Raw genomic sequence first — 26,656 nt, 5'->3', positions numbered from 1 at the left:
ATGTATTGTACCTACATCTGAGTTACACTTATATACTCGAGCCTGGAGTCCTCTAGAGCTGTCTAGAATTATGCAGTCCAAATCGAACCCCGTTTACCGTCAATGTCTTGGTCTCTTGGCGTACAGTGTGCTCGGCGAATCATTGTCTATAGTTGTGAGGTAGACGTAGCAAAAACTGACCGAATATTTGGAGGTCGAATCAAACAACGGAGCATGGAGCATGGAATACGTACTTCGGCATGCCCGTACTAGTAGATACGATCTACCTCTCTTACTCACCTTCTAAAACCGAATGCAACGTAAACAAACAGCTGAGACAATAAAGAGAGAATCCGTGGATACAGTGTGGATAGAGTCTAGAACATGCTCTTGGACGTCCGGCCATTTAAGGCTCAACGGCTAATGTGGGTATGAAGAAGTGGACATGGAGACGTTTATGTGCATGCACAGTACATGTAGACTCTGTACTTAACGTTATTCAAATCATACTCGTCATGCATGGGATTCGAAAACTTTAGGTATACTTGAAGTCACCAGTGAAAGCTTAGGTCAAGTTTTGGTTAAAATGTCCCCTGGAAAGTAAACACCATTCGCGATCCACAGGTATACGAATTTCGGGTCTGTTTATGAATGATGCCACGATTCATTGGGCCGAAATAGTTCCGGGCATCAGAGGACGTCAACAGATGCTAAGAATAGTCCCGAACTATAGGCCGGGATATGATATTAGGGAGGTAAATGATAGGAGAACCAAAAAACAAGAACATCAGGAAATGGACAAACTGAGGCATATCTATAAAGGTAAAATTAAAAGGCAAAAAGGGATCGAAGACGAAACAAGTGAAGAATCTGCTGTGAGAAGAGAAGAGGCTGAAAGGATCATCGGGGGATCCGGGCGGGATTGGCTCTGGCCTCAACCTTTTTCTCCCCCTTCCACCACATCTTTGAACTCACCATTCTACTACCCCCTTTTCACTTCACTGTGGCAGGCAGGTTCTGCCATTTGCTCTGTTTTCTCATGTCATAATGCGAGGGTAAATCTCTATACCCCTTAACTCTTTGACATGGAGCGAATGCGCCTGCGCGAACCCGACTCCGGTTCAGAAAAGGAGGACGTCATGGTCACTTTATCGCTTTCCCCCGAACCACCGGCAGCCCCTCGGACCCGATCCCCTTTGGCCCGATCGCACCTCCGCTCTCGATCACTGGCGGGGATCCCGGGTATGCCGTCTATGACGCGCGCCTACTCCTCCCCAGGGCTGGACTCCCGGGGTCGATATTTTTTTATCAACGGTCGCGGGGCACCGGTCGATTCAAAAAGGAACTTGCCTCACATGCGCTCCGAAGACCACATCGAAACTCGCATGGGTTCTCTGAACATCTCAGAGACCATCTCAGAGAATGCAGAGCTTGAAACAGCCCCCCGATCACCATCCTCACAGTCCGGCTCTCCTGTCCTCATGGCGCAGACGTTCCCCCGCATCGGTCGCCTGCGTCCGACCTCTCCCCCTTCACCTTCAATCCTCCGGCGGCTCTCCTTCCTTGCATTCCTCCCCCGTGCTTGGCTCCAAGTACAACGAATCATACCCGGTGAATTCTGCTTCTTCTGTCTCCTCGGTCTCCATCCCCTCGACCCCGACCAGCTTGCGCTCTCGAAGCCCCAGCATCTCGTCCTTGGAAACAATTCCCGACATCCCAGATGCCGAGAATGAGGCTCTGGAAGAAGATCGCATTGCCGAGTTGAAAGCCGCGGCAGACGCAGCCGATGCGGCCAGCAATGCGAACCGGCGCCGCGGAGCATCTGATGTGCCCGGCTCATTTACCACAATGCGAGGGGGAACTGGCACATACGCACCCCGCAACGACAAGCGGAAGCGATGGAGTGTCTGCGGTGCCGAACGACGGCAGGATCTCGACCTAGAGACCATTTGGGAGGATTAAGTGTGTATCTACAATCCCATCTCGATTCACACATATCCGCGCCTCCAACTATTCCCTTCAATTACGTGCTCGCATTATCGTCTTTGGATTTGATATTCACTGCTCGATCCTGCCTTTCTGTTCTATGGCGCTTCACTCCATCTTTGAACTTCCTTGATACCCTTCCTTTACCCCCGACCCGTACATACCCTTTCGGTCCCTTTTTTGTTTCAAAAGGCGCTTTCGCCAGGAGTTCTACGAGTCCTACGTGATTTATGCCGTTTCCCGCTGCGGCGAATCTGACCAAGTGTGCATGTTTTTGTTTCTCTCTATTATGCTGGCCATAATTAAACTGTCCTTCAATGTATCTATCCCCTCAATCCAATTGAGCTTTCTTCAAATTGACCTGTAGAGTGAGGAATATGCATGTAGTAGATGTGGGCCAGATAAGGTCTGATAACGGGCCAACCAAATCCCCACCTGACAGCGTAAATCTTCAACTTCAAAGTTTAAGAAGTTAGTTGCTCATGTTATTCATTCATACTTCTCCATCCCATGACACAACCTCCACACATCGGCATTATCGGCGCGGGCCTCTCAGGCCTCCGCTGCGCCGACATTCTCCTCCAAAACGGAGCCCAAGTAACAATCTTAGAAGCAAGAGACCGCATTGGCGGAAGGGTACGTATAGTATCTATCACCTGCAGTAAATCCGAGAGCTATATGAACTAACGCACTCTTTGCTTTTTGTCGGCTAGGTGCACCAATCAACGGTTGGATCCCATGTGGTTGATCTGTATGTACATGTACTCCGTACCCTTGCACTTGTCATCGTGCTATGCCAAGGCATACATCTGCATGTATCTGGTAGCTGTTCAGCTGACTTGTACTTTCGCCAGGGGACCGAATTGGATTCATGGCTCCGGGGAGAACCCCATTATGGATATCGCGAGAGCGACGGGGGCGATTGTGCATGATCCTGCTGGTGGGAATGTTATGTTCTCCCGGGACGGAGATTTGATTGATGATGCTGTTACCAGCAAGATCGAGGACTTTGTTTGGACTACTATCTCTGAGGCATTCGAGTATAGTAATCGACATGGGGACAGTATCCCCGCTGAGAAGAGTCTATTTGACTTTTTTGGCGAGCGAGTTGGGCAATCTGATCTCTCGGATACAGAAAAAGCACTTGTTCTTGATGCATCGAAGCTCTGGGGTGCGTATGTCGGTGAACCGATTGAAAGGCAGAGTTTGAGGTTCTTCCGTTTAGAGGAATGTGTTGATGGGAGTAAGTAGAAGTTCCTTTGATGTGCAGTGTTGGATTCGAGCATGAAGGCTGACATTATATCCAAAGGCAACTTTATCGTGGCGTCAACATATAAGGGGATTCTAGAGCATGTCTCAAAGAACGCAACCGCAAATGCAGATATCCATCTCAACGAGCCAGTCGTTAACATCAACGCACCTGAACGCGATAATCAATCTTCAACACTGCACCAAGTAACCGTGGCCACCACCACAGGCAAAATCTACAACTTCGACGAGGTAGTCGTGACATGTCCACTAGGCTGGCTAAAACAAAACACCACCGCATTCAACCCACCACTCCCGACTCGCCTCCTAGCACCAATCAACAACATCTCATACGGAAGACTGGAAAAAGTCTACATAACATTCCCCCAAGCATGGTGGCACACAGACCCAACCAGCACAACCACCAACACTAAGGAAAGTACAGTCTTCGCCCAATTCCTCGAACCAAGCTATGCGCCCCGTCCCCCGACAACAGAATGGAACCAAGAATGCCTCTCAATGGCTTCCCTCCCACCACCAACGGCGCACCCAACCCTCCTATTCTACACTTACGGTAAAAGCGGCGAAGAAATCATAAACTCGATCTCGCACCTCGCCCCACTATCCGCAGAATACAAGGCCACACTTGTTAAAACGCTGGAACCATTCTACGCCCGGCTACCGGGCTACGATGCCACTTCTGTGGATTGTACACCGTCCGCTATGCTCGCGACGCAGTGGCAGAAGGATGAGTTTGCGGGTCATGGGTCGTATTGTAATTTTCAGGTTGGGGTTGAGCAGGCGGATCGCGATATTGAGGTTTTGAGGGATGGGGGCGGGAGTGAGGCGAGAGGATTGTGGTTTGCTGGGGAGCATACGGCGCCTTTCGTTGCGCTTGGAACTACTACTGGGGCTTATTGGAGTGGGGAGAGGGTTGCTATGGGTGTTTGTGAGCGGTGGGGATTGGGAAGTGTTGGGGTTGGGGATGGTGTTGATGATTCTTTGCCTTCTGCTGGGTTATAGATTGCTGGAAATGATCGCACATTAAGGAGTTATATATAGAATATGCATCTAAGAGACTTGTTATAAGATATAGGGGTGGGTTAGGAAGCATAGGATGGGATATAGTGTGATTAACTAACTTACCTTCTATACGAAACTACGAGTTATTAAAAGTACAATCAAGGGTATAACAATCGTAATGGTGATAAGTTTGATAATCATACTTGAACCAGTGGTATTCAGGTCGTTACTTGGAATCATTCCAGGATTAATATCCGTCTCGGGGGAGCTTTTAACCAGAATCTCTTCTCTCATCAACAGCAAGCCAGCAAGACCAAACCAGTCCACCGACAAAAGTCACCATTAACAGAAGAAATCCTCATTGCAAGACTCCATCGCACAGTAAATGCAGAAAAAAGAGCACAAGCCCGAACAGAAAAAGTAGATCATGGACAAGGTTCACGTGACCGCTAGTACGACGTCTCAAATCATGAAGACAGAGAAAAGAAGAAAATACATCAAGGCTCCGAACATAGGGAAATGAGAATGACAAAGGAAATAATAATTGAAACTTGGGACGATGATGGCAATCAACCAGAGGCGCCTTGAATGCCAGTCATGCATGATCCTGCATCCCTATCGCCAGGCCCCTTGACTCAATGATAGGAGACCCTGGACACAGTCCAGGTCGTCTTCTTGACTCCCCCGTTGCCGCTGGACATGAATGCTGACACTTCTGCACTGACCTCTGGCGGGGCTTTGCCCTGACCAGGTTGGAATGGTCGATTGCGCTTGCCGTTGGTGCTGATGCCGAGACCGCGGTTCCGGTTGGTATCGCGAAGAACCGATCGTGGCATATGTGAGGTGTTGCGACGACGAACGTTTGCCGCTCGTGTGCCTGGAACCCAATTCTCCTTATCAGAATCGCCGGGATCTAGTTCCAGATCTTGCTTTCCAGACTTGGAAAATATAGGCTTGGACAGCTTCGATGCGCCGTTGGCCTTGTTGCGTCCGGTTTCTAACCGCCCCAAAGAAGAAACTGTACGAGCTAACTTCCGCCTCTTCTCTCCCATGGACTGAGATATAGGTGTGCTGTTTATGTCAGCTTGGGTAGCGAAGTGTCGCCCGGAAGCGCTCCGTGTTAATGAGCGCTGGCTGCGAGACTGGAACAGACCCGGAGAAGCGTTCGGGCCAGAAGTCGGTGTGGATAGAGCACTTCGGGCATCTGTGTCACAGAATGATTCCCAGTTACGCGAATCGCGAGACCGACCGAATGTCCGATCCTTCTCGGCCAAGCCTGCCAGCGGCGTGGCTGGGAAGATGGCACTGCTACTGCGTCGGAGGCCAGACATCTTTGTCCGACGTACTGAGAACATCGCCACGCGGTTTTTGGATGGCGACGGCTCATTCTCCCCACGAATTACTGCCTTGCCGTCTGATGACATGGCGATGCGCAACGCGTTGCGACCTTTTGGTGGCGAGGGCGTTAGCTCGCCCTCTTTGCGTACCATGGCCTCTCCATCAAACGACATTGACAATCGCAACGATGGCGGGGATTTGGTCGGTGTTGTGTGTGTGATTTGTGTGTTTGCTGCATCCTGCCCATGTGCTCCCTCGCCCCTGATATCCGATACAGAACGCTTTCTTTTGGGGACGGGCAAAATAGAATCCTCCGAGGGGTCATTCACACTTTGGGAAAACTCTTCCTGCGTGGTCGGCGGAGTATCCGCTACAGCCTCCGTGGCCACGCTTGTTTGTGTACTCTGAGGCAGCTCATGTTCATCTTTTTCTTCCATCGGCTCCGACTCATCAGAGAAGTTCAACAGCCCACCGTGCCATGGTTTCGCCATTTCTTCGCGACGGTCGTGAACGTCGGATTGTTCTGCCCCACTTGAAGACCCCGGCTCTGCTGACGCGTTATCGTCACTTAAAGGTTGACCGGATGAATCAACCATGCCCGACCGCGGGGCGAGTAGTTCGTGAGGCTGAAGTGGTTTGGATTTCCGACGGTCGTTCTGGCGGCGGTTCTGGAACCAAATCTGCGCAGACGGTTAGATGTGGGTTTGATGTGTTAGTTCTTGGCATCACATACTTGGACCTCTTTCTCGCCGAGCGAGACGCGGTTCACGATGTTTGTGCGAGCGATCTTGTCGGGCTTGGGGTTCTGCTGGTATTCGGATTCGAGAATTGCGTGGTCCTCCGGGCTGTACCACAAGTTCGAGTTAGTCGACGCGTACTATACCCTCGGCCACGTGCCATGCAAATAGCATACCTAGTTCGACGCCGCTTTTGGCGGGCTAGTAACTTGTTGTCGACACGAGGAGGCAGGTTTTGCGTGAGGGTCTTCTGGGAGTGAACGAGAAAGGCGTAATTAAGAGGATTGGAGTCGGTGGCCGGGAGAGAAGGCGAGGATGAGATCGCCACCGATGGCTCCGGATCAGACATGATGCAGGCTAAGAGAGCATGGGGATTGGGGGAAAAGAAAGTAAGGAGAGCAAAGTAGAAAAAAATGGCAAGGCGAGAAGTGAAGAGAGCTCAATGAGGCTGGTGCAGAAGTATGCAGAAAACGTCAAATCGCGTCGCGGTGTGGACGCGGAGTAGAAAGAACGTGGCCCGCGCTAGTAACTAAGTGCGCCTCCGAGGTACCTGCTACTTCCCAGCTGTTCTGTGTTGGATGATACTAGACTTTGTTTGTCTTGATTTACTCGGTTCATTCTGTCTATCCAGTGCCAAAGATGCTGTCCACTGCTGTCCACTGCCGTTTGTTGACGCGTTGGAGATCCCCACTTACTGTATTGTAGGTTGCAGTTACATTTACAGGATGTTCTACAGAGTACCTTGGCGCGTCAAGTACAGCCATCCCTGCCATTTGCAATGCTCACGGGATCACAGGAGGCAGAGAATATGCATGTTGTTCAGACGTCGAGGTCCTTACATTGAGCTGTGGACGCGGGTAACGCGCACTCACGTGACCCCACGCGGACTACACGTGGAGATCTCGGATGATTCCTGATTTCATGAAAAATGCGCAGCGTTGGTCTATTTCCTTGTTTGCCAGGAATGTCCCATCGGTCAACTCAGGGGGGAATGTGTTCTCTGGGCTAGACCCAGATGAAAAGCGTCATGCAGTCACAATTGCCTCGCAGACAGCAAAGGCTGGTCTCGTGCGGGGCCACACCGGGGGCAACTTTGGGGAAATCGGGGCTTCTATGCCCCGGATCAATTGTCTTCTTACCTATATTCCACACTTTCTTCAATTCACTCTATACACTTTTCAGTATTAGGCCACCCCGCAAACATGTAGCGGGGCTCCAATTGCGGGCTAAAATCCCTAATACTCGGCAATTTCCTCTACCTCGCAATGGGTCGGCTTTACACCATATCGGTGGCCGTACTGGCGGCAACGGGGTCGTTTCTCTTCGGTTATGACTCTGGCGTCATGACAGATGTGATCGACTCGCCCAATTTCCTAGAGTACTTCAATGCTACGCAAACGTCTTCCATTGTTGGGGCGATCAACAGTACCTTTTCGGGTGGAGGTGTGTTCGCTGGAGATCTTGAGTACCTCGCCTTCTTACAGCATATCTTTCAGTCCAAAGTGTGCTGCTGAGGAGACAGTTAAAGAGCTAGCTAACTCTTCTTCAACAGCGGCGATCGGCTCCCTACAAGGCGGACTGACCATGGACCGCTTCGGCCGCAAGTTCACCATCCAGCTAGGTGCTTTCCTATGTATAATCGGCGCATCACTACAAGCAGCCGCGCAGAATCTCTCCATGATCCTCATCGGTCGAATCCTAGCTGGCTGGGCTATCGGTCTCATGTCCATGGCCGTCCCCGTTTACCAGGCTGAGTGTGCACACCCACGCTCTCGGGGAATGATCGTAGGACTAGCACAGCAGATGATCGGTATTGGATTCATCGTCAGCACGTATGATCGCCACACCATCGAAACACACCAAAACACAAAGCAAAACTAATTCGAAAAACACAGATGGGTCGGCTATGGATCCCTCCACGCGCCAGCTACAAGCCAATTCCAGTGGCGATTCCCCCTCGCCTTCCAGGTTGTACCAGCACTGATCTTGGGAATTGGCATGTTCTTCTTGCCAGAATCACCGCGATATCTGATAGAAACGGGGCGGTATACCGAGGCACGGCGCATTCTCCACAGATTACACTCCGATGGCTTGAATGATGTCTGGGTCGAGGCCGAGTATAGCGGAATCTGTACCGCCATCGAGGCGGAGAAAAATATCTCTGCAACTGGATGGATGGCTATGTTTACTGTTCCGCAATGGCGGACTCGACTCTTGTATGTACATTCCCTCCAGTTACAATCCCCACCCCCCGAGGCTAGAGACTTACCAGCTTCCGCAGACATGGCGTTGCTGTCCAGATATTTACGCAGATGACCGGTATCAATGTGATTGGGTACTACCAAACCATCATGTATAAATCCCTCGGTATTACAGGCAGTCGCAGCACGCTTGTCGCAGGCATTTATAATTGTGTTGGCCCGCTCGCCAATTTCATCTTTGTAGTTTTCATTCTCGATCGTGTTGGCCGTCGAAAACCCATGCTCGTCGCTACAGTGGCCATCTCACTTGCTTTGAGTTGTGAAGCGGTGCTTAATTCGCAGAACCCTGATGGCCGGAGAGTTGGATATAGCATTGGTGGTGTTTTCTTCATTTTTCTGGTATCGGTGGTATTCTCCATGTCTTTTGGGCCATGTAGCTGGTGAGTACTGACTGTTTGGGGTGCCTCGTGAAGTTTGCTCATCGTGTCTCTTTTGCTGTTAGGGTCTATATGGCTGAAGTCATGCCAATGCAGATCCGGGGCAAAGGCAACGCTTTTGCAGTCGGTATCGGTAACTGGGCTGTCAGTACGCTGTGGAATCAGATCTCGCCTGTTGCTCTGGGGAAACTCCAATGGAGATTTTATTTCGTTTTTGTAGCGTGGAGTGAGTTACCTCCCAGTGTTGATTTCATGGCTGTTTTGCTGACCCACCAGACCTCTGCATATCTCTTCCTGTCATTTATTTCTTCTTCCAAGAAACGAAGCAGAAATCACTCGAGGAGATTGACTTGCTATTTGGTGGACGGTCAAGTGCGCTGCATGAGGATGGTGTCAATGAGCATGACAAAAAACGGGATATACAACAGCTGGACAAGGCAGAGATGGGTGTGTCTGCAACTAATGTAGAGAACGCAGACAGCCTCTGTTAACTTGCATAGCCCTCTGCACTGTCCATCATCCAAATTGTCCAGTAGCTGGCAGAAATATAATTTAATAGTCGCACTCAAAACATCAACGCTCCATTCAGTCGGTAGTTTAACTGTGCCAACTCCTTGCACCGGGGATTGCTTTCATTCGATGGGAACCCCTTTCATCCCCGACGGTTGCCCCAAGTCCCTGTGTTTTGTTTGTTCGGGATTATGTTCGAGCCGGTATGCAGCCTTCCGGACTCGCCGGCCACTGCAACTACATATATTAAACTTTTAACCTCCCTATAAGATGAAGTAAAGTGGAGTCCAAGATACCATACTCGAGAGAAATACTACATACTAGAATCTTCGAAGAATGTACCACTCTAGCTAGACTGCAATACAACCTTGCAATGTCAAAGCAGGGGAGTGGAGCAATGAGGCGCATATAGTCTTGGCCAAGTTTAAAACAACTTAGACATGCTGCGTCTCTGCCTGACTTGACCAGTGATAACTTATTGACAGCGCCTCAAGTCAACGAGAACAAACCCTATATGCCTCAATATCACCACACCTAGTGACCTATTAAGTTCGCAAACAAAGCCCACTCGTGTCACCTAAGGACAATTCAGCCGATCAACATTCCACCACCAAAGCCACTCTTGGCCTGCCTATCCCTTCCACTACACAACCACCTTATTGGGCCAACGATGCAGGGAGGGGATGACATAAAGTTTCGTATGAGTTGAAGCCCAAATACCGAGTGTATCTGCTTCTTCCCCGCTTTGACGGGTCGATCATCCCCAGATCATCCCCTGCACTCTCTGATTCTTCCTCCTCTTTCGGTCTGCTATTTTCGGCTTTGACTGCTTGGATGTGAACCTACGTCTAACTGGCCTTTTTTTCCCCTTTTTGGTGCGGTATCGCGCCAAACCATCCCATTCTTCTTGAGCTGGTATCGCGATCGGTGGAAAGCGCCCATTTCCCTTTTCTAGTCGTTGTTGCTGGTGATTTGAGCACACCGTTGAGGCTGGGCTTTCTTGTGTTTGCCTGGTTTGTCACCACTACGCTGGTTATTCTACGCGACGCTGGCGAGTCGTGCGACAAAGACACATCGCGGGCGATAAGGTATGGCCGAAGACCAACATCTCAAAAAAAGCCATATGGCCATCGTCCTAGGCATCGGGCTTGGGGTGGTGCTACTTATCGTGCTGAGTCTAATGTGAGTGGAATGTGATCCTGTTTCGGTGCACGATTCGGCAATTTCTTTCTTCTTTTTTGGCTTTCTGACACATTCCCTCCGTACCACATGCAACTGCATACTAATTGTATCACCTAGCTTGACGATTGTCATCAACCGCCGGGATCGGCGGTCATTTCTACGCTCGAAGAAAGATCCCGATGAGCGCTTGCGGAGTTTGGATGCTGTTGCTCCGATTTGCACGCTTGAGAAGTGGTGGACTACCACGAAAGGGAGTCTCGGGCTTTCGGAGGCTGTTGATGGACAGTTTGTTTGGTATGTTTCTTTTGATCGGTGTATCTGTTGTGTTTGCTTTCGTGCAGTGACTGACCTCTTATTCAGTGCTGTCTGCTTGGAGCAAGTAGATCGTGCGCATGAAATTCGCCAACTGCGCTGCTTGCATGTTTTTCACCGGGAGTGTCTGGAGAAGTGGTTTTTAGGTGACCACTTCAATTGTCCGCTGTGTCATCGAGCATATTATGCGTCGAACACACCTCCCCGCAACGATTATATATGGATGGTATGACTCGGGTCCAGTCGTTAGAGAGAGAATATGATAGGATCATGCCTTTATGAGTGAAATTTTCAACTTCACATAATTATGACATTCCGATTAAAATATTGAGCCTCATGTGGCTCGTACAATTGATTTGGAAGTGTCAAGGTGCAAATCCCTCACCCAGAGACATGTACTCGGAATTGAAGTCCCACATCGTGTTGTAATTTGACCAGTTCAGGAAGTTGTCGAGACCTGATGTGGCATCATCTACCACATGCTGCTGTACAGGTTGGGGATCAAGAAGTCGGTCAAGGATGTGAGACAGCTTTTTCTCGGCTTCTTTGCAGGTGGTATAATTGCCGTGGCCAGGGCATGAGACCCAGGACAATAAGGACACAAACACGCTTAGATTTCGGATCAACTCCGCACGTGGGAGTAGGACAGCATGAGGGCCGGGCTCATGCGACTGGCGTAAAAGTTCGAGAAGAAGAACGCTCGCAGAGGGAACACCGTATGTCAAGACCTATACATATTAGCAAAGCCCACATTTTGTTCATGGCAGACACATACAATCCACGAAAAGTGCCGATCTAGATCCATCATTGGCGTTCGAAACGAGTTCACGCGGATCACAATTGCGAGAACTCGACGAGATATGTCGCATAGGTCGGCTTGGCCGGTATTGGTGTGCTTACTGACCGCTCGGTAAAGCAAAAAGCAAGTATAGAGGTAATCCAGATAGAAATAGGCAATGGTAATCCATCCATCATGGAATTGATCGTCCAACCTCCGATCATATCGAAGATGATCCGGAGCAGCTTCCCATACGGCGCGAGATTTTGCTTGGATATCCCTTTGAAAGAGGTCCTGTCAGCATAGACACTGAAGTCGAAATTTGGAGAGATGACATACTCGGACTTCTGGATCAGATTGTGCTGTTCGTGAGTTCCCAGGACAACTTCAAGAGTTTCCTCCCTTATTATTGCCAACTGATAACGTAGACGAGTTGGTGTCACCGGGTACTGCATTCCTTTCGTATTCCAACCGGCACTGTCCAGCTCTGAGATAGCTTTGTTTAGGACATCACCACCTGCAACCAGATCTGCGTCACTCACATCCAATGGAGCAGTGGGCGTGCAGAATTTACTGTTCATCAGTGGCGGTCGCCCAACAAAAGTCGCTACCAATTTATCCATGTAGAAGGCTGCAGTAAAACAACGCCTTCGCCACTGACGGAGGAAAAATGGACAGTTATCTGCGCCATCGTTCTCCAGGTGCAGCCCAGCCGCGTAAATCGTGGATACTAAATCGCCCAGTCGACGCCATGCTTGATAACCTGGAAAACTTTCAATGAGTCGAGAACAAATGTTGCACAAAAGGAAAGACCGTACTGGAATCGCCATATTGCTGTGTTCGCAACATAGTATCATTGAACTGCAATATCGCCAGCAATTCGTTTACCGATGATGCTTGATCACAGAAGCCAAGACATATCGTACTAACCACTGTCACTTGTTCTAGTAATTTGTCCTTTGCCCGAGGATCATCCGATCCCTGGGTAATTTCAGGGTCTCTGTCTGGCGTAATAACCACTTGCATTCCGCAAAGAGTGAAAATCGATCCGAGGGCCTCCCAGCGGAGATTGCGCCCAGTGAAAGACGCACAATATTCCTCAGCCGTCATGGACTTGTGCGTCCGCATTGGTCGGGCAGTGTTTTGAAAGATCTGCGTCGCCAGCTCTTGTAACTGTACTGTCGGATCAGTGGTATTGAAATTATCAAAAATGACGCGCACTGAGCAGAGAATTTCGTCCATGACCAATTTCGGCACAACTGTATTGCATGTTCGAAGATAGAATTTCTCAATTAGTGCATGGCGCACTTTGAAGTTGTACAGAAACCGTAGTACATCGACTCCAGATTGTAGTCGATCGGGTTCCACTACCAACCCCACAGATGAGTCTGTGTTCTCCTCGAGCTCGAACGGAATCTCATTGCGGTGTTCAGTCAAAACTGCAGAGAAGCTCGTCGAGCCCAAGTAGCCAGGAAGAGCCGAAGGCGGCTCTAACGGCGCGAAAAGGCGACCACTACCCAGCGACCCCGGGCTGGATGCACTATTCCCCACATTAGCACTGAGTCTATGATTTGTTGCAAGGGGTGCGTACTTTGATGTCGACTGGCTAATCAGTCGGCTGGAAACAACTGCCGGGTTGAAGTGATCTGATGGTCTTCTCCTAGTCATGGGAGCTGGGTGGTAAAAACATTTATCGCTGATTCGCTTTGCAGCGCACCTGCGACAGACTGGCCTGTCATGGTCACATCGCTGTTTGGATCTGCGGCAGGGCTCGCACGACTGCAACGTGCCATTTCGACGCGTCGCCGGCGACTGAGAACGCCGATCGTCGTTCCTCATGGCTCTCCGAGAAGCCCTGCATTGGGTCTTGGTTGGAAAGCTAGAAGTGAAGAAGTGGGAAGGTGCCGGCGATGTCGGCCAACTCTCAAATAGGCTTAGCGTGTATCCCGAAGTATGCGACAAACAAGATAAATTCAGCGCTTACAGACGTAAGCTTAAGGCGATAATCTCAGGAATCTATTCTCATGTGTTCTCTCATATATTAATATGTACGCCGAAACAAGCTAATAACTGGCTATAGGGCTGATGTACGGCCTGCCTATATAGGTAGACAGCCAGGGCTATCCATCCTTTTCTCTATTCTCTAGATCCATACAAAAATCAGATCAAGTACCTAGTGTGCCTGCGCATTACTCACCATGAAGAACAGCAATATCTTTCCGCATAAAGACAGTCTTCGTGTCCCAAACCTTTCCATTCTTATCCGCAACACGGTAGTAGTTCTGCATGGTTTTGATCAAACGATAGCCCCGGCGAGAATACCACTCCTCATTAGTAGTCTGCTCATAATGAGTTACTTGGTCAAAAATCTCAAGTTTTAATAATGCACTTACTTTCGGAATACCACCATATGTCGCATTTGCAAATTCCTCTCGCTTTTGATCGTCTTTTTGGACCGTGTCCAGCATCAATGTCTTGGCCTGAAGTGGCTCTCGCACTGCCATGAACTCGACCTCATCCATCGCAGCTCGCCCAATACCCTGGCCTTGGATGTGTCGTCTGATATAGAATGTCTTAATCCAGAAAACGTTTTTAGATGGCAGGTCTAGGTCAATGTGCTCTGCTTCGACATTTTTGGAATCCAGCGAGATATGACCGATTGGAATAAAGCTCTCTTTTGTTGGCTGACGGGGTACAGTATTGATTGCAGTCGCTGTATCTTGAAGCTTCTCGTCTTCTGATGCCACCTGTGATTCATGCCATGGCAGCACCTTGATAGTCAAGTATTAGAAAACTCCCCTTCATATTCAACAAAATATAAGAAGACTCCGTTATTTTCAAGGACTCACAATCCAATAAATACACTTCTCACCCTTGAGTTGTTGTTCTTTCCATTTCGCTTCAACTTTTTCCTGGTCCCAACTGCATTCCACCCGTTGCTTCACAAGCAATTCTACATGAAGATCCGAATTGGGATCCCATGGAAACAGAGTCACTTTTGTAGCAAGGTCCATTCTGTGCTTTGGTCGAAAAGGAGAAAACTACCTAAGTGACTCATTGCTCATTGCTCCCGGACCCAATATGATTTGTAAGCCGACGTTAATTGTGAACCCAATCTAAACCCCACGTTGACCACCTAGGATCAAAGTATAAAAAGTAGTGTACCTGGCTAAACACAAGGTCATAAAGCCAACTAGCTCCACATGAAAAGATAGTCTCATAATCTGTGGCCCTATTTGAGGGAAGCACCCCCAAGAAAAGGAACTTTCGCCACCTGCTTGGTTTAATCTATAAACCACTCGGAAGCTCAACCTCGTAAATTAACACTTTTACGAACCTATAGGTCACTTTCTTGGTACATGAAGGAGCTAAAAGTCCTAAGCTGATGATATTCTGTCTAAATTTAACCAATCCTGCGTTAGCGATTTCGGTACAGGGCATACTTTCCTCCTCTATGGACTTATACGAATCATTAAATAGCCCCCAATCATTAAACCGAGTTTCCAGCTGCGGTGTGCTCAGTGCGAACTTTTCCCAATGAATAATATTTTAACCAATGGGTGTGTTTATTCCGCTTTCGTCGTGTTTGATCCACCCTGCTCTACCGGCGAGGGGATGTCGTCTTTCTCGGCCTCCCTTCCAGAGCTTGAGGTCACGGACGGCTGGAGGACTCCACCGGAATGAGCAAGTTGGCGGTCAAGCTGAGCTTTCTCTTCGTCGGTCTTATCGGTTAAATGAACAGCGACCTCTTCGCCGAAGTTCTGTGCGATTTCCTCCAGGGTGAGACGGGCAGTCTCCGGGAAGAAGAAGTAGATCACTGTGAATATGATTAGTTGCTGGTGATCCAACATATATTCTGGGTTGGACTAAGGATCATACCTGGGATGAAGAATACAGACCAACAGATAATGACCAGATAGTATTTCCAGCCAACATTGTTGAAGCCCATAGGAGCGGTTTGAAGGAGAATGATAGTGGCTTTGTCATGTTAGTTGACAGTCAAAAATTAATCGCAGATACAATCAACTCACATGCAAATTGACCAAACAGAGAGAAACCCATGCCAATTGGACGAATCTCAGTTGGGAAAATCTCAGAGACGTAGAGGTACATGGTAGTGTCACAGAATGTACTGCAATCATGTCAGCTCCTCAAATCTCGCGACAGCTATATGCTAGAAATTCTCAAACTTACCCCTGGAAAGCCAGATACAGGTACATGAAGAAGATACCAAATCCATTTCCGACCTTGTTGGTAGTACCCGAATACTGAGCGGTCATTGCAGCCAGGCAAGAAGTAGTGACAATGATGCCTACGAAGCCTGTCATGTACATTCCCCGCCGAGAGTTGACCTTATCGTGAAGCCAGGCACCGAGAGGGTTATAGATTACACCTGACTTGAGTTAGCAAAGATATAGGTAATTGAACTTGGAATTTTGCTCTTACCAGCTGTTGTCAGCCAAACGGCACTCAGAAGCAAAGGCATACCACCTTTCATGCCCAAGTTGGTATACAATAGAACCGCATAGTTGTTCTAGGTGATTGTCAGCACGCATCTTCTCTTCAGTAAAACAGCCGAACTTACAATGATCAAAGGACCACCGAATTCAGCACCCCACTGGGTAAGGAAACCGATCGCCATGCGCTTTCGGTAAGTCTTCTTTTTGAATACCGCCTTCCACACATTGCCGTACTGGGCCATTTTCTCGGCCTCGAGTCGAATCTGCTCTTTTGTCTGGAAGAACTCCTCCTTGGCAACCAAGTTATCTGGGTCCTCTTGTGATTCGCGAAGCTTGATCAGAACGTGTTGCGCTTCGTCAAATTTGCCCTTCGAGATCAACCAACGAGGCGAGCGCGGAAGCCACGGAGATCCTAGCAGCAACATCACTGGTGGCAGACATTGCAAAGCCAGAGGGAACCTCCAGCCAAATCCAGATAAGGAGCCTGTTGCATAGTAGCAAGCATAGCCAACCCACGCAGAAAGCATGTAGCCAAAGACGAGGAAGATCGCGTGGTGACCAACAAGCCAGCCACGACGCAGGGCGCTCGACATCTCGGAAAGGTACATAGGGCAGACGGTTACTAGAATACCGATTCCTAGACCGCAGATGAAACGTCCAGCTTGGAACATGCTATATATAGTCAAAACAAATGCAAGGAGTCATCTGACGATTTAAGATCGCTACTTACGGCAACGAGTTGGAGCCAGCCTGAAGAGCTCCTCCAAACAGCGAAAAGAAGGCCCCAAACTGAATGTTCGCCTTCCGACCAAAGAAGTCACACGACCACATTATAAAGAGTGTACCAACAGCGCCGCCGGCACTGAAAACACCATTGGCTGTTGAGATTGCGGGAGTCGTGATCGTGGCGTATCCCGGTTCTCCATCAGCTGGGAGGTTGAAGTAGGTATACCATCCCGGCTGGCCGATCGTACTAGAAATAACCGACGTGCAATATCCATATGTCTGTGTAAATCCAACATGTCAGTACCGTAAAAGCTATGGAGAAAGAGGCAAGAGCTTACCATAGACCCAATTGCGACGAAAATAGCCACCAGCCTGTTATAGGTACTGGTCTGGGACCCGAACCTACCCATGATGCCCTTTGGTAGTTTTCCCAATTTGACCGCAGTTAAGAGATCAGTGGATGAGTAAGGGTTCTAACAATACCAATTGACTGCAGGACAAAGAGAATTCCAAGGACATTTGTAGGCGACATAAACAGGGGGTTCCATTTGCTTGACACGTAGTGGAGCTGATCCACAGACGTGCATTAAGTTCATAAGGAGGCGCGACACGAGTGGACGGCCGATCATAGCAAAGGTTGCGGCTAAGGCTGGACCAGTCTAGGGCGTGCATACGGTATTTGCTGACTTCTACCAGGCTAGGAAGGTAGATGTAAGTTATTGGGCGATCTGCAGATCCCTCGAATCAAATAGCTGCCCTCCAGTACATTCCAGCGCGGACCTGGTCCGATGCAATAGCCTGAATCCAAAAGGCCAAGGTCCACTCCACTGTATTAGATTACCTCCACATAAAAGTGAGTCCAGAAAGCACATCAGGTAGTCAGTTGGGTGTGGGGTCTGCCATAGCTGGCTTGTTTACACCTGTTTGCAATTTTGAAATCTATTTCTATTTGGTCAATAAACAATACAATTTTTGGTCCGTTACTCCTTAAAACCTCTGTCTCTCTCCGACCACCTTTCTACCTTACTCTTTTTTACCTATCCGTTATACTACGTAATCCCCCGACCCCGGGGTACCTCTAGCCTAATTCTTACTCCCCTTTTATACCCCCCTCCCCTAGCTTCCCGCCTATCTACTACCACTTCTACCTAAGTACTAAGTAAGCACCTTTCTTTAATTTTACCTAGTAAATAGTATAAAGTAATAATTCCTAACTTATTTGCGTATTTTTCTAATATTAGACCTTAGCAAAGGCAGGTAGTAACTTATAGAAAATGTGAAATTTTGGTACTATTTATGCTAGAAGTATAGATAATACATATATTAGGGTATAAGATACGTAAAGTGCTATAAATATAGGACTTAATTATAAGATTATTATGTTTTTATTAGCTTATTATAATATATATATCTAATTCTACCTTTAATTAATAATTAAGGGGTCGATAAATATTAGAAAAACTTAAGAATTATAAAAATTGTAAGCTAAGTTATGCCTATAGATTTTCTGCCGTTTAAAGGTATTAAGGTAGGAATCCTTACAATGCCTTACTATTTTACCGCTAACAGTGAACTGTGACCTGAAATCCCAACTATGGCGGACCCACTTCCAACTGACCAGGTCACAGCTGCTCTCGATGGAGTCTGTAGATTCATGCTGTTTCCCGCTTTGTAAAGTCCACCGGTAAGTTACGAAAGTACTATCTTGTTAAATAGCCAAGGAACCAAATTCCCTGCCCTGGTCACTTCATTCACAACCGAAACCATGGCCGAGTCTCCCTTTGACATCCCTTTTGATAGGCTTCCCAACCAGAGACAGGTGTGGCTGGGAAAGCCTGGGAGTTATGAAGAGGGCCTCGGAAAGCTGGCGATTCTTACCCCTGAAGTCGTCGCTAAGGCAGCGGCCGGCGAGATCAAGTGTGGCCGCCGCGTGACTATGGGATGGGAGCTGACGAAACTGGATTATCCCAATCTCAATCGTCAACCATGTCATCACAAGATTGTGCCTCTTCTGGGAGGTGTGGCATTTGACGATGTGTACACCATGAATCCACGTGAGTCGAGGATTTGCTTTTTTTTGTATTTTTCAATAGTTCCCTGCATCGGTATTAACTATTGCACAGAGCAAAGTAGTCAGTGGGATGGTCTGCGCCACTTTTCTCAAACAGTCCCCGGTCAATCTGAGCGTGTGTTCTATGGCGGAACAACCGTGGAAGAGATAAATGATCGCCAAAATGATCGCATTGGCCTCCAGCACTGGGCTCGAGAGGGAATCGCAGGTATGGATATCTCTCCCATAAATCTCCCTTTATCTAAATGATTGTAGGGCGTGGGGTCTTAATTGACTACGCGACGTGGGCTGAGAAAAAGGGCATTAAATATACCACGTTCTCGACCCATCAAGTCCGCTTTGCCGACATCCTTGAGATTGCACAGGAGAACAATATCTCCTTCCAAAAGGGGGACATCCTTTTCGTCCGGGTTGGCGTGACCAAGGAGTGGGACACATCCATGACAGACGGGCAAAAACGGGCATATTCCGACAACGCTAGTCCGGAGCATGCTGGAGTCGAAGCAACTACCGACATCCTTCGCTGGCTTTGGGATACTGGCTTCGCCGCTATTGCTAGTGACGCTATTAGCTGGGAGGTGAGATAACAAAAGAACCCTCAAATCTTGCCATGTGGCAAGTCTGTCACTGCAGGGGTTTAACTAACAAATGCGCAGGTCTATCCGCCTCAATCCCCTGACATCTTCCTGCACGAGTATGTGCTAGCTGGATGGGGTATGCCGATCGGTAAGTTAGCAGAACAAGAAAACTCAAATGTCCGCTCCAACTGAGAACCACAGGGGAACTTTTCGATCTCGAAGCACTGGCCCGCACCTGCCAAGAGCTCCAGAGGTGGAGCTTCTTCGTGACATCCGTGCCATTGAACATGCCTGGTGGGGTTTCATCGCCTCCGAATATGATGGCGATTTTCTAGATCAACACTGCCTAGATTTTCATATAGTCATCTATCTGTCAGAATCCGGAAACCTTTTTAAGCAACTCTGCGGCGCCACTGTACATTTGCAAGGGTTTCATGATCATGCCAAGTCGACTGGACTAGTCAAATAGATTGCAGCAGATGGAGACACAGAAAGCAGTGACTAAATAAATTTGGGCTGATAGGCCGGGACGCACGCGGTCGAACTTTATACATCCACAACACATTCCGCTTTTGTTGACCTGAGTAAAGTTACTTCAAGCTACTGTAAATTTTATGAATAATGATAGCCCACGGGTCCACTGGGCGTCGTTTCACCAAGAGATTTGTGTGAAATTCATTGTGGAGTTCGGCTCGTATTTTGGGTTTATTCTCGGCTTCCAATTCTCCACCGGACCTATTGATAACCCCCACTTAACTTGCATCTTGACTGTTGCGGGTTTACAGGAAGGTGGAAGCCCGGGGAATCGGGTGGTACATTATGGGGCCGTTAGGTTAGGGATCCACTTCCCGCTTGTCAATTTTGGCCCCCATCTCAATTCCAGGTGAAACCTTACGGGTCATTGACTTACTTTCTCATCCCTACAAGTTTCACTCTCAAAAAACGGCTCTCCATGTAAAACCCAAAGTTGATAGTATGATAGAGTAAGATTTTCTCTGGTGGACATAGGCGACGTTAGTATACATACCCTTTAGAGAAGACCAGATATTGGCCACGGCCGTGTGATATGTGCAGAAAGCCCATTCGACTGAGCATTCATTAAGTTAGTTGTTTAATACAATAGTTGAATACACTTTGTGCAGACTAACTGTACATGTGCATGTCCTTCTGCTTGCCTACTCTGTAGAATGGCATACTACGCATAGCACAACATGTGATTAACACAGTAATTTGACATCCCAGCCTTGGTGCAAAGGCATGGACCTATATGTACATCCGTTATGCATCTGTGGCGCCGCGTACTCGCTGCATGCAATATACATGTACAGTATCAGCACCGGCGCTAAGAATAGGTTAACGAAACATTACGAGGAACTCATCGGATATTTCTTCATCCACGGACCTCGTGGTAAGGTAAGTCTCGATCGTCAAGTTGCTGCTTATGTCTATCATCAGAGATACTTTTTTGGCGTTTCAGGGGAGCCGATCGTGGTCAATCAATACCCTATTTCTATTGTACAGAGCCTGTGGACCGTAATGGTAACTTTAGGCGTACATTACAATTTTTCGTCAACAAGGGTACCCCAACCTAGTGATTGGTCTCCGCTATATCTTGGCTGGGTTCTCTGGAATATTGTTTAAAGGGGAACTGTCCTGATTCAATTAGCCTTTTCTCGAGGTTGGTTCTCAGCCCTGCCGTTCTTGACAATGCACGCCATGTCGTCTCTATTGGAGCGAGCATCTGGGGATGCTTCTATCGATCGAAGTGTGCAAAACTGGAATTATGCTTGTCAGTCGCTATGCATTATTGGAATGACTGTTTTCTTTGGTCTTCGCATGTATACCCGGGTGTTTATTCTCAGCGGGGTTGGCAAAGAGGACTGTGAGTTGAACTGCTACATGCAACCCGAGAAGTACTAACGACCATGATAGGTGCATGTTTTATAGCTTCGGTAGGGATCCAAAGGAGCACAGTTATGATGATAAAACTGACAATAAATTCTGAAGTTTCTTGGTATTTGTTACTCGGTTATTGCCCTCGTCAGTATGTTGTCCAGCCCTACCTCATCCATATCCTCTCTAACACACCTGCAGTGGGACATTACGGAGGTGGTTTACATTGGTCTGAAGTCCATGAAGAAGATAAAATCCCTTTTCAAAAGGTATTTAACGCCCTACTACCTGTTACTCCAGAGTACTAACAATGTAGACTATCTATGTGACGATGGTCATGTACGGACCAACCGCCTACCTAACGAAGGTCTGCCTTCTTTGGATCATGACCCGTGTGTTTAGTCCGTTCCGAAAATGCGTCATCTTCATCAGGGTCTTCATGGGCATCATGTTGGCCTACTACATCCCCGCTGTTATCGTCAAAATCCGAATTTGCAAACCCATCCCCAGATTTTGGGACCCGACGATTGCTGGTACGTGCCTTGACAAGAACTCCATTATCCTGGCCGATGCCGTGGTCAGTGTTGTCAGCGATTTGATTATTCTCATTCTCCCTATCCCATTGACGTTGAGTTTGCAAATGTCGACAAAGAGAAAAATGAGGGTTATGGGTATCCTGGGCGCGGGTGGATTAGCTGTTGCATCAAGTATCATCCGTCTAGCACTCATTGTGGTAACCGGACAATCAAAGGATGCTTCTTTGGCTTTCATGAGAATCAACATGCTTGGGTATGTTTCTGTGTTTATGGCCTTTCTTTACTATTGGAGCAAGCTAACTGATGAATTTTTTTAGTAACGCCGAAGTTTCCATTGGCGTGATCTGCACCTGTCTCCCTGCCCTCTCTGCCCTCCTCATTCGCATCTACAACGATTATTCCAGCAACAAAGCAACACTCGAATCGTCATATAAGATGAACTCAATGAAAATGCAGACCAGGACTGAACGAAGCAAAAACCAAATGAGTGTTAGGGAGCTGGACTCCGATGAGGATGGACTTGTCTACAATGCACAAGGCAATCCAAGGGTTGAGACTACTATTCATGGTGACAGCCTGCGACAAGAAGGCTCTGAGAGCATGAAATATGATGGCGTAGGGATTACGCGGACAGTCGATGTGTCAACCTCGGTGGAAACCCGGTAATCCAAGAGGGATGGGTTGACTTGAATATTTAGGAAAAGTCTCTGTATATACTGTAATTCCGTCTTTTTTATTTTTCTTAGACGAGTCTCATCCTCAACAAGGATGGGCGCATGTACCACGGCAATATGCATGTGTGGTAAAGTCGCTCTTTATAAATATCATTCTATAATTCCCCTTCACATGGAATCAAGACTGGCAACCCCTCTGCAGCTAAACACGACAAGATTGAAATAATTAGCCACTGGTGTCGTACAGTAGGTAAATTCTCTAGAATAGATCAGTTACAATGCACCTAGCAGGGATGCAGGGGTCTGCGGAACACATGACTAACCTCAACAATTGAGGAGCACCACGTTTCACCTCTCTGAAATGCACCAGCCTCATCATCTCGCAGCTTCGGCGGCTAATTTATCAAAGCCTTTCTAACATTCACACAAAGTACAAAGTCTCGGACGAAATGAGCAACTGTCCAACCCCAGAAACGCCTATCAAAATAATAGGCCTAGGCAGAGAGATTTGCACGGTGAATGGACGGACCTTCACGCGCAAAGAGGCGCACAACCATGGATAGAGCATACCCCAGAAGACAAGCCCAAGTCACAGCCCCACTCGACTTTGTGCCTCTCTGTCTTTAGTCCACCATGCACAAGGCCCAGGAGAACCATTCCACTGGTCATTGTTTGTCGCCCACGAAAACCAACCAGGCTCCGTCTACCAGGTCAAACGCGATGCAGAACCCATAACATATAAGCCCGAACTTGGTAAATGAGACTCAAGCTGAATCATTTTCGACCCTCTATCAACAGGCTGGGGTGTCGAAGAACAAGCGCGCGTAGTGAAGTAAGTTGCGGAACGCGAACCTCCTCCACGTGCACCTAATCGGCAGTTTGTTGTTGAGAATTGTCAAGGCTGGTCTGTTCGTGTTATTGCTACGCTGGTTGAGAGAGGGATTGTGCCGCCTGCCAAACTTGGGATCGCTATATGCATGATGCAGCCGGTCTGAATGGCTGAGGCTTATATTGGCAAGATGAGTCCATATCAAATGAATATTTCATATGACGAATTTATTGATCTAGTTCCTCTCAATAATTTTGGCTCTATGGGAGCCGGGGCAGGTTACGTTATTCAGGCCTCGGAGGCTTACATATGTGCTGAAGAATTTATATTTCGATACCAAACTGACAAACTCGACATCCAACTTGATCTCTTTGAGTTGACAATACCGGTGAGATGCACATGAAAATAGATAAATAACACTCTGAATAGGCTAATGTCGGTGTGCGTTACTTTCAACGCATCGGAACTAACGTAAAGTTTCTGCAAACATCTGGCTCGGCTTGGCACACACGGCTGGATCAAAATCCTCATTTCGGAAATCCATGACCAAACTCAAGTCCCTTGGCAAACAATCCAAATAGAAATGATCGCCCTAAATTTTCGCTATGCGCTATGCCATATTGAATAGCGAACCTTCGGTTACAAGCAACCAAACCATGGGACAACTTCCCGTCCTCTAGCCAAGCCCCAGCAACAAACGAATGATTTAAGCTTACCGACCTCTTGGCGCAGCTATTCCTGGCTTTGGTTGGGCGCTTGAGCGCCTGCGCTCTTTTTCAGGTTTGACGGACATTCCCCGTCCCCGTTGCTATTCCCTTCCACCCGCTTCTATTCTTACTTCGCACTATAGCAAAACTGTTGCGATTGGACTATGTCAATGCACGATGCAAACCTTACACGGGCCAAAGGGTCGAGGATGTCGCTAAATATGGAAATCGGCTACTGCTTTCTATTGGCGGGGTGCCGAGCTCGTCTCTTTGTCTTTTCTTTCTTGGTTTCTCTCTTTCAAGGTTATCCCTCGTGTATACAATCTAGACAGCGTGGTTTGCTTCGTGTTCTCGCAGTCTAGATTTCGCAAAACAGCCGCACAACTCGCACACTGGTGGGTTGTTTTCGCAAAATGAACCATCCATACGATTGACATCAAATGATCAATTTATATCCCCATTCTTGACTTGCAGTCTTCTTGTTCTGGACTTCGAGGTTGGTAATGTCAAGGCGGCAAGAGCCAACAGAGTCATTCCATCATGGTTGGCGTTCCCAAAAGTAAGGGCTGCCAAACATGTATCAAACGACGTGTGAAGGTTGGACTCCCCTCCCTCTCGGGGCTTCAGAGCACACTACTAAGCCGATCTTGTCAAAAATAGTGTGATCTATTACGACCGAAATGTACCCAGTGCCAAAAATACGGCGTCGAATGTCCGGGCTACATCAGAAACCGCAAGTTCATGGACGAAGGACCGCAGCTCCGAACCCGATTTGCCAAAAAGCCAGAACCAGCACCCGAGTCCATCGACGAGCGCATTGCACCCTCACTAGTTGCCCGAACAATGGGCAAGCAACAGCCGGTGATATTCGGCGACTTCGTCATGGCCTCATTCACACGCTGGTTCGGGTTAAACCGATACCGAGTACATGTACCGTGGACAACATATGTCGCGCAACATGGCGGGAAAAGTCCAGCATTTGACGCGGCCGTCTACAGCATGAACTTGGTTTTCATGGGATACACCCATATCGATGATAAGCTGCAGCGCTCGAGTCAGGAGATGTACAGTAAGGCGCTTCGGTTGTTCGGCGACAGGATCCGAGACGAAGCTGCGATGAAATCTCGTGAAAGTGTTAGCATTACTATCATGCTAAGCTTGTTTGAGGCATATTCTCCCACGAATCCGAACTCCTGGGCTCACCATGCTGGTGGTACGGCTCTGCTCATGGCTCACCGTGGCCCTGAGGCTCACTTGACAGGTTTTGATCGCTGTCTTTACCTTTCTTTCAGGAGTTTCATTGTCGCCGAGGCTTTTTTGAATGACAAACGCTGTATATTCGAGCGGCCGGAGTGGCAGGCGCATGTTCATCAAGTTCGCCGTGAAGATATGGCTGATCCACGAGTTGATGGACCGATTGCTCTTTTTATCGACTTGCAGGATCGAATTTTTATTGAAGTCGCTAAGATCCCAGGTTTGCTGTTTGAGTCTCGACGACTGGGACAGACGGATAACCCAGGACAGGCTGCACAACAGCTCTCGGCACGAAGCCTGAGCTGCAGCCAGGTTATCTATACACTCTCGGCTCACCTTCGCTTAGCAGCTGCGGTACAGAAATATCAATGGTGCAAGCCAGATGATAATAACGGCATGGAATCTAGCGACAAGGCCGCTTTCATTGGTCCTATTCCCTCGACGTTCCCACAGGAATTTGCAAACAGCGTTCTCCGTGGCTGCGACATCTGTATGTACATTCTTGGTCTTCTGGTCGATTACCTTGACGGCTACAAGGCGGACACTCAATCCTGCGATGTGGATCAAATGGTGGATCCTTTGCCTTTTCATCTCGTTTCTAAACTTCGGTGGTCCAAAGGCGCCAACTCAACATCCATTGAACCAGATGGCCCTGAGAAAGATCTGCCATCTCCCAATAAATGGCTTGATCTGGTTGCAGCTTCCATGGGGCTGGAGGCATTTGATATCATCACCCTCCCAACCGAAAGTCGCTCGCCTGAACCTGTTGTTGATGACCACCGTGATACTGTTCTCGCGGTGCGATGAGGACATTAAAAGTTATACCGGAGCTCACTTTAGCTAGCCCTCGGTGGCGGGTGTTCACAATCTCCACAAGAAGTTCCTGGAAATGATGTTCTCGGAGAGAGTAGGACTAAGGGTTGTTGGCAAACAATACAAGGCTCATGGCAGAGACAATCAACCTGCAGCTGCTCTTCTTGGTTGGACCACGATGCAGATAGAGCAGCGCCGAGATCTTCTACCTTCCCTACAGAATTAGTTATCAAAGAGATATCCTTGTAAATGTTCAAATCTGTCATTTCACCTAGAAATCGACTCATTCATATCATGACGCCAAATGAATTCCCGCTCAAAAATGTACGGACAAGAGAAAGAAACAAGCTCTATGTTGAATTGCAATTCAATCTGAATGTCAAG

At 48.1% G+C, this 26,656-nt stretch overlaps 11 protein-coding genes across 11 annotated transcripts; 7 read left to right on the top strand and 4 right to left on the bottom strand.

Annotated features, from left to right (window-relative positions):
* Positions 1-1,401: 1,401 nt before the first annotated feature.
* On the top strand, positions 1,402-1,941 carry N7446_002055 (uncharacterized protein; the record flags this gene model as incomplete). The annotated part of the gene is made up of 1 exon (XM_058510804.1): positions 1,402-1,941. The coding sequence occupies one exon, from the start codon at positions 1,402-1,404 to the stop codon at positions 1,939-1,941; it is 540 nt and encodes a 179-aa protein (XP_058376340.1).
* Positions 1,942-2,475: 534 nt separating this feature from the next.
* N7446_002054 (flavin monoamine oxidase family protein) lies at positions 2,476-4,236 on the top strand (the record flags this gene model as incomplete). The annotated part of the gene is made up of 4 exons (XM_058510803.1): positions 2,476-2,601; positions 2,679-2,716; positions 2,820-3,208; positions 3,275-4,236. 4 exons carry the CDS (start codon positions 2,476-2,478, stop codon positions 4,234-4,236), a joined length of 1,515 nt encoding a protein of 504 aa, XP_058376339.1.
* A 635-nt stretch (positions 4,237-4,871) lies between these two features.
* N7446_002053 (homeobox domain-containing protein) lies at positions 4,872-6,660 on the bottom strand (the record flags this gene model as incomplete). Its single annotated transcript, XM_058510802.1, has 3 exons — positions 4,872-6,254; positions 6,308-6,419; positions 6,488-6,660. 3 exons carry the CDS (start codon positions 6,658-6,660, stop codon positions 4,872-4,874), a joined length of 1,668 nt encoding a protein of 555 aa, XP_058376338.1.
* Positions 6,661-7,462: 802 nt separating this feature from the next.
* Positions 7,463-9,490, top strand: N7446_002052 (sugar porter family MFS transporter). Its single transcript, XM_058510801.1, has 6 exons — positions 7,463-7,754; positions 7,864-8,143; positions 8,207-8,527; positions 8,593-8,952; positions 9,015-9,175; positions 9,226-9,490. The coding sequence occupies exons 1-6, from the start codon at positions 7,577-7,579 to the stop codon at positions 9,438-9,440; spliced, it is 1,515 nt and encodes a 504-aa protein (XP_058376337.1). The 5' UTR covers positions 7,463-7,576; the 3' UTR covers positions 9,441-9,490.
* A 1,059-nt stretch (positions 9,491-10,549) lies between these two features.
* Positions 10,550-11,217, top strand: N7446_002051 (putative RING finger domain protein; the record flags this gene model as incomplete). Its single annotated transcript, XM_058510800.1, has 3 exons — positions 10,550-10,641; positions 10,759-10,935; positions 11,002-11,217. 3 exons carry the CDS (start codon positions 10,550-10,552, stop codon positions 11,183-11,185), a joined length of 453 nt encoding a protein of 150 aa, XP_058376336.1. The 3' UTR covers positions 11,186-11,217.
* Positions 11,218-11,318: 101 nt separating this feature from the next.
* N7446_002050 (putative C6 transcription factor) lies at positions 11,319-13,399 on the bottom strand (the record flags this gene model as incomplete). The annotated part of the gene is made up of 5 exons (XM_058510799.1): positions 11,319-11,681; positions 11,729-12,011; positions 12,071-12,494; positions 12,550-13,271; positions 13,323-13,399. The coding sequence occupies 5 exons, from the start codon at positions 13,397-13,399 to the stop codon at positions 11,319-11,321; spliced, it is 1,869 nt and encodes a 622-aa protein (XP_058376335.1).
* Positions 13,400-13,920: 521 nt separating this feature from the next.
* Positions 13,921-14,745, bottom strand: N7446_002049 (GNAT family N-acetyltransferase; the record flags this gene model as incomplete). Its single annotated transcript, XM_058510798.1, has 3 exons — positions 13,921-14,070; positions 14,125-14,502; positions 14,581-14,745. The coding sequence occupies 3 exons, from the start codon at positions 14,743-14,745 to the stop codon at positions 13,921-13,923; spliced, it is 693 nt and encodes a 230-aa protein (XP_058376334.1).
* A 552-nt stretch (positions 14,746-15,297) lies between these two features.
* N7446_002048 (putative MFS sugar transporter) lies at positions 15,298-17,327 on the bottom strand (the record flags this gene model as incomplete). Its single annotated transcript, XM_058510797.1, has 8 exons — positions 15,298-15,548; positions 15,611-15,709; positions 15,763-15,863; positions 15,926-16,124; positions 16,178-16,265; positions 16,317-16,863; positions 16,922-17,196; positions 17,256-17,327. 8 exons carry the CDS (start codon positions 17,325-17,327, stop codon positions 15,298-15,300), a joined length of 1,632 nt encoding a protein of 543 aa, XP_058376333.1.
* Positions 17,328-18,682: 1,355 nt separating this feature from the next.
* N7446_002047 (uncharacterized protein) lies at positions 18,683-19,901 on the top strand (the record flags this gene model as incomplete). Its single annotated transcript, XM_058510796.1, has 5 exons — positions 18,683-18,971; positions 19,041-19,196; positions 19,244-19,566; positions 19,645-19,714; positions 19,768-19,901. The coding sequence occupies 5 exons, from the start codon at positions 18,683-18,685 to the stop codon at positions 19,899-19,901; spliced, it is 972 nt and encodes a 323-aa protein (XP_058376332.1).
* A 1,381-nt stretch (positions 19,902-21,282) lies between these two features.
* Positions 21,283-22,661, top strand: N7446_002046 (putative integral membrane protein; the record flags this gene model as incomplete). Its single annotated transcript, XM_058510795.1, has 6 exons — positions 21,283-21,448; positions 21,499-21,518; positions 21,574-21,610; positions 21,661-21,728; positions 21,776-22,248; positions 22,313-22,661. 6 exons carry the CDS (start codon positions 21,283-21,285, stop codon positions 22,659-22,661), a joined length of 1,113 nt encoding a protein of 370 aa, XP_058376331.1.
* Positions 22,662-24,745: 2,084 nt separating this feature from the next.
* Positions 24,746-26,266, top strand: N7446_002045 (uncharacterized protein; the record flags this gene model as incomplete). The annotated part of the gene is made up of 2 exons (XM_058510794.1): positions 24,746-24,802; positions 24,866-26,266. 2 exons carry the CDS (start codon positions 24,746-24,748, stop codon positions 26,264-26,266), a joined length of 1,458 nt encoding a protein of 485 aa, XP_058376330.1.
* Between the last annotated feature and the right edge of the window lie 390 nt (positions 26,267-26,656).

Source organism: Penicillium canescens, assembly GCF_028828765.1.
Source record: "Penicillium canescens strain IBT 15451 chromosome Unknown utg000002l_segment0_segment0, whole genome shotgun sequence".
Classification (NCBI taxonomy): domain Eukaryota; kingdom Fungi; phylum Ascomycota; class Eurotiomycetes; order Eurotiales; family Aspergillaceae; genus Penicillium; species Penicillium canescens.
This window is presented reverse-complemented; position numbering and strand designations above follow the sequence as displayed.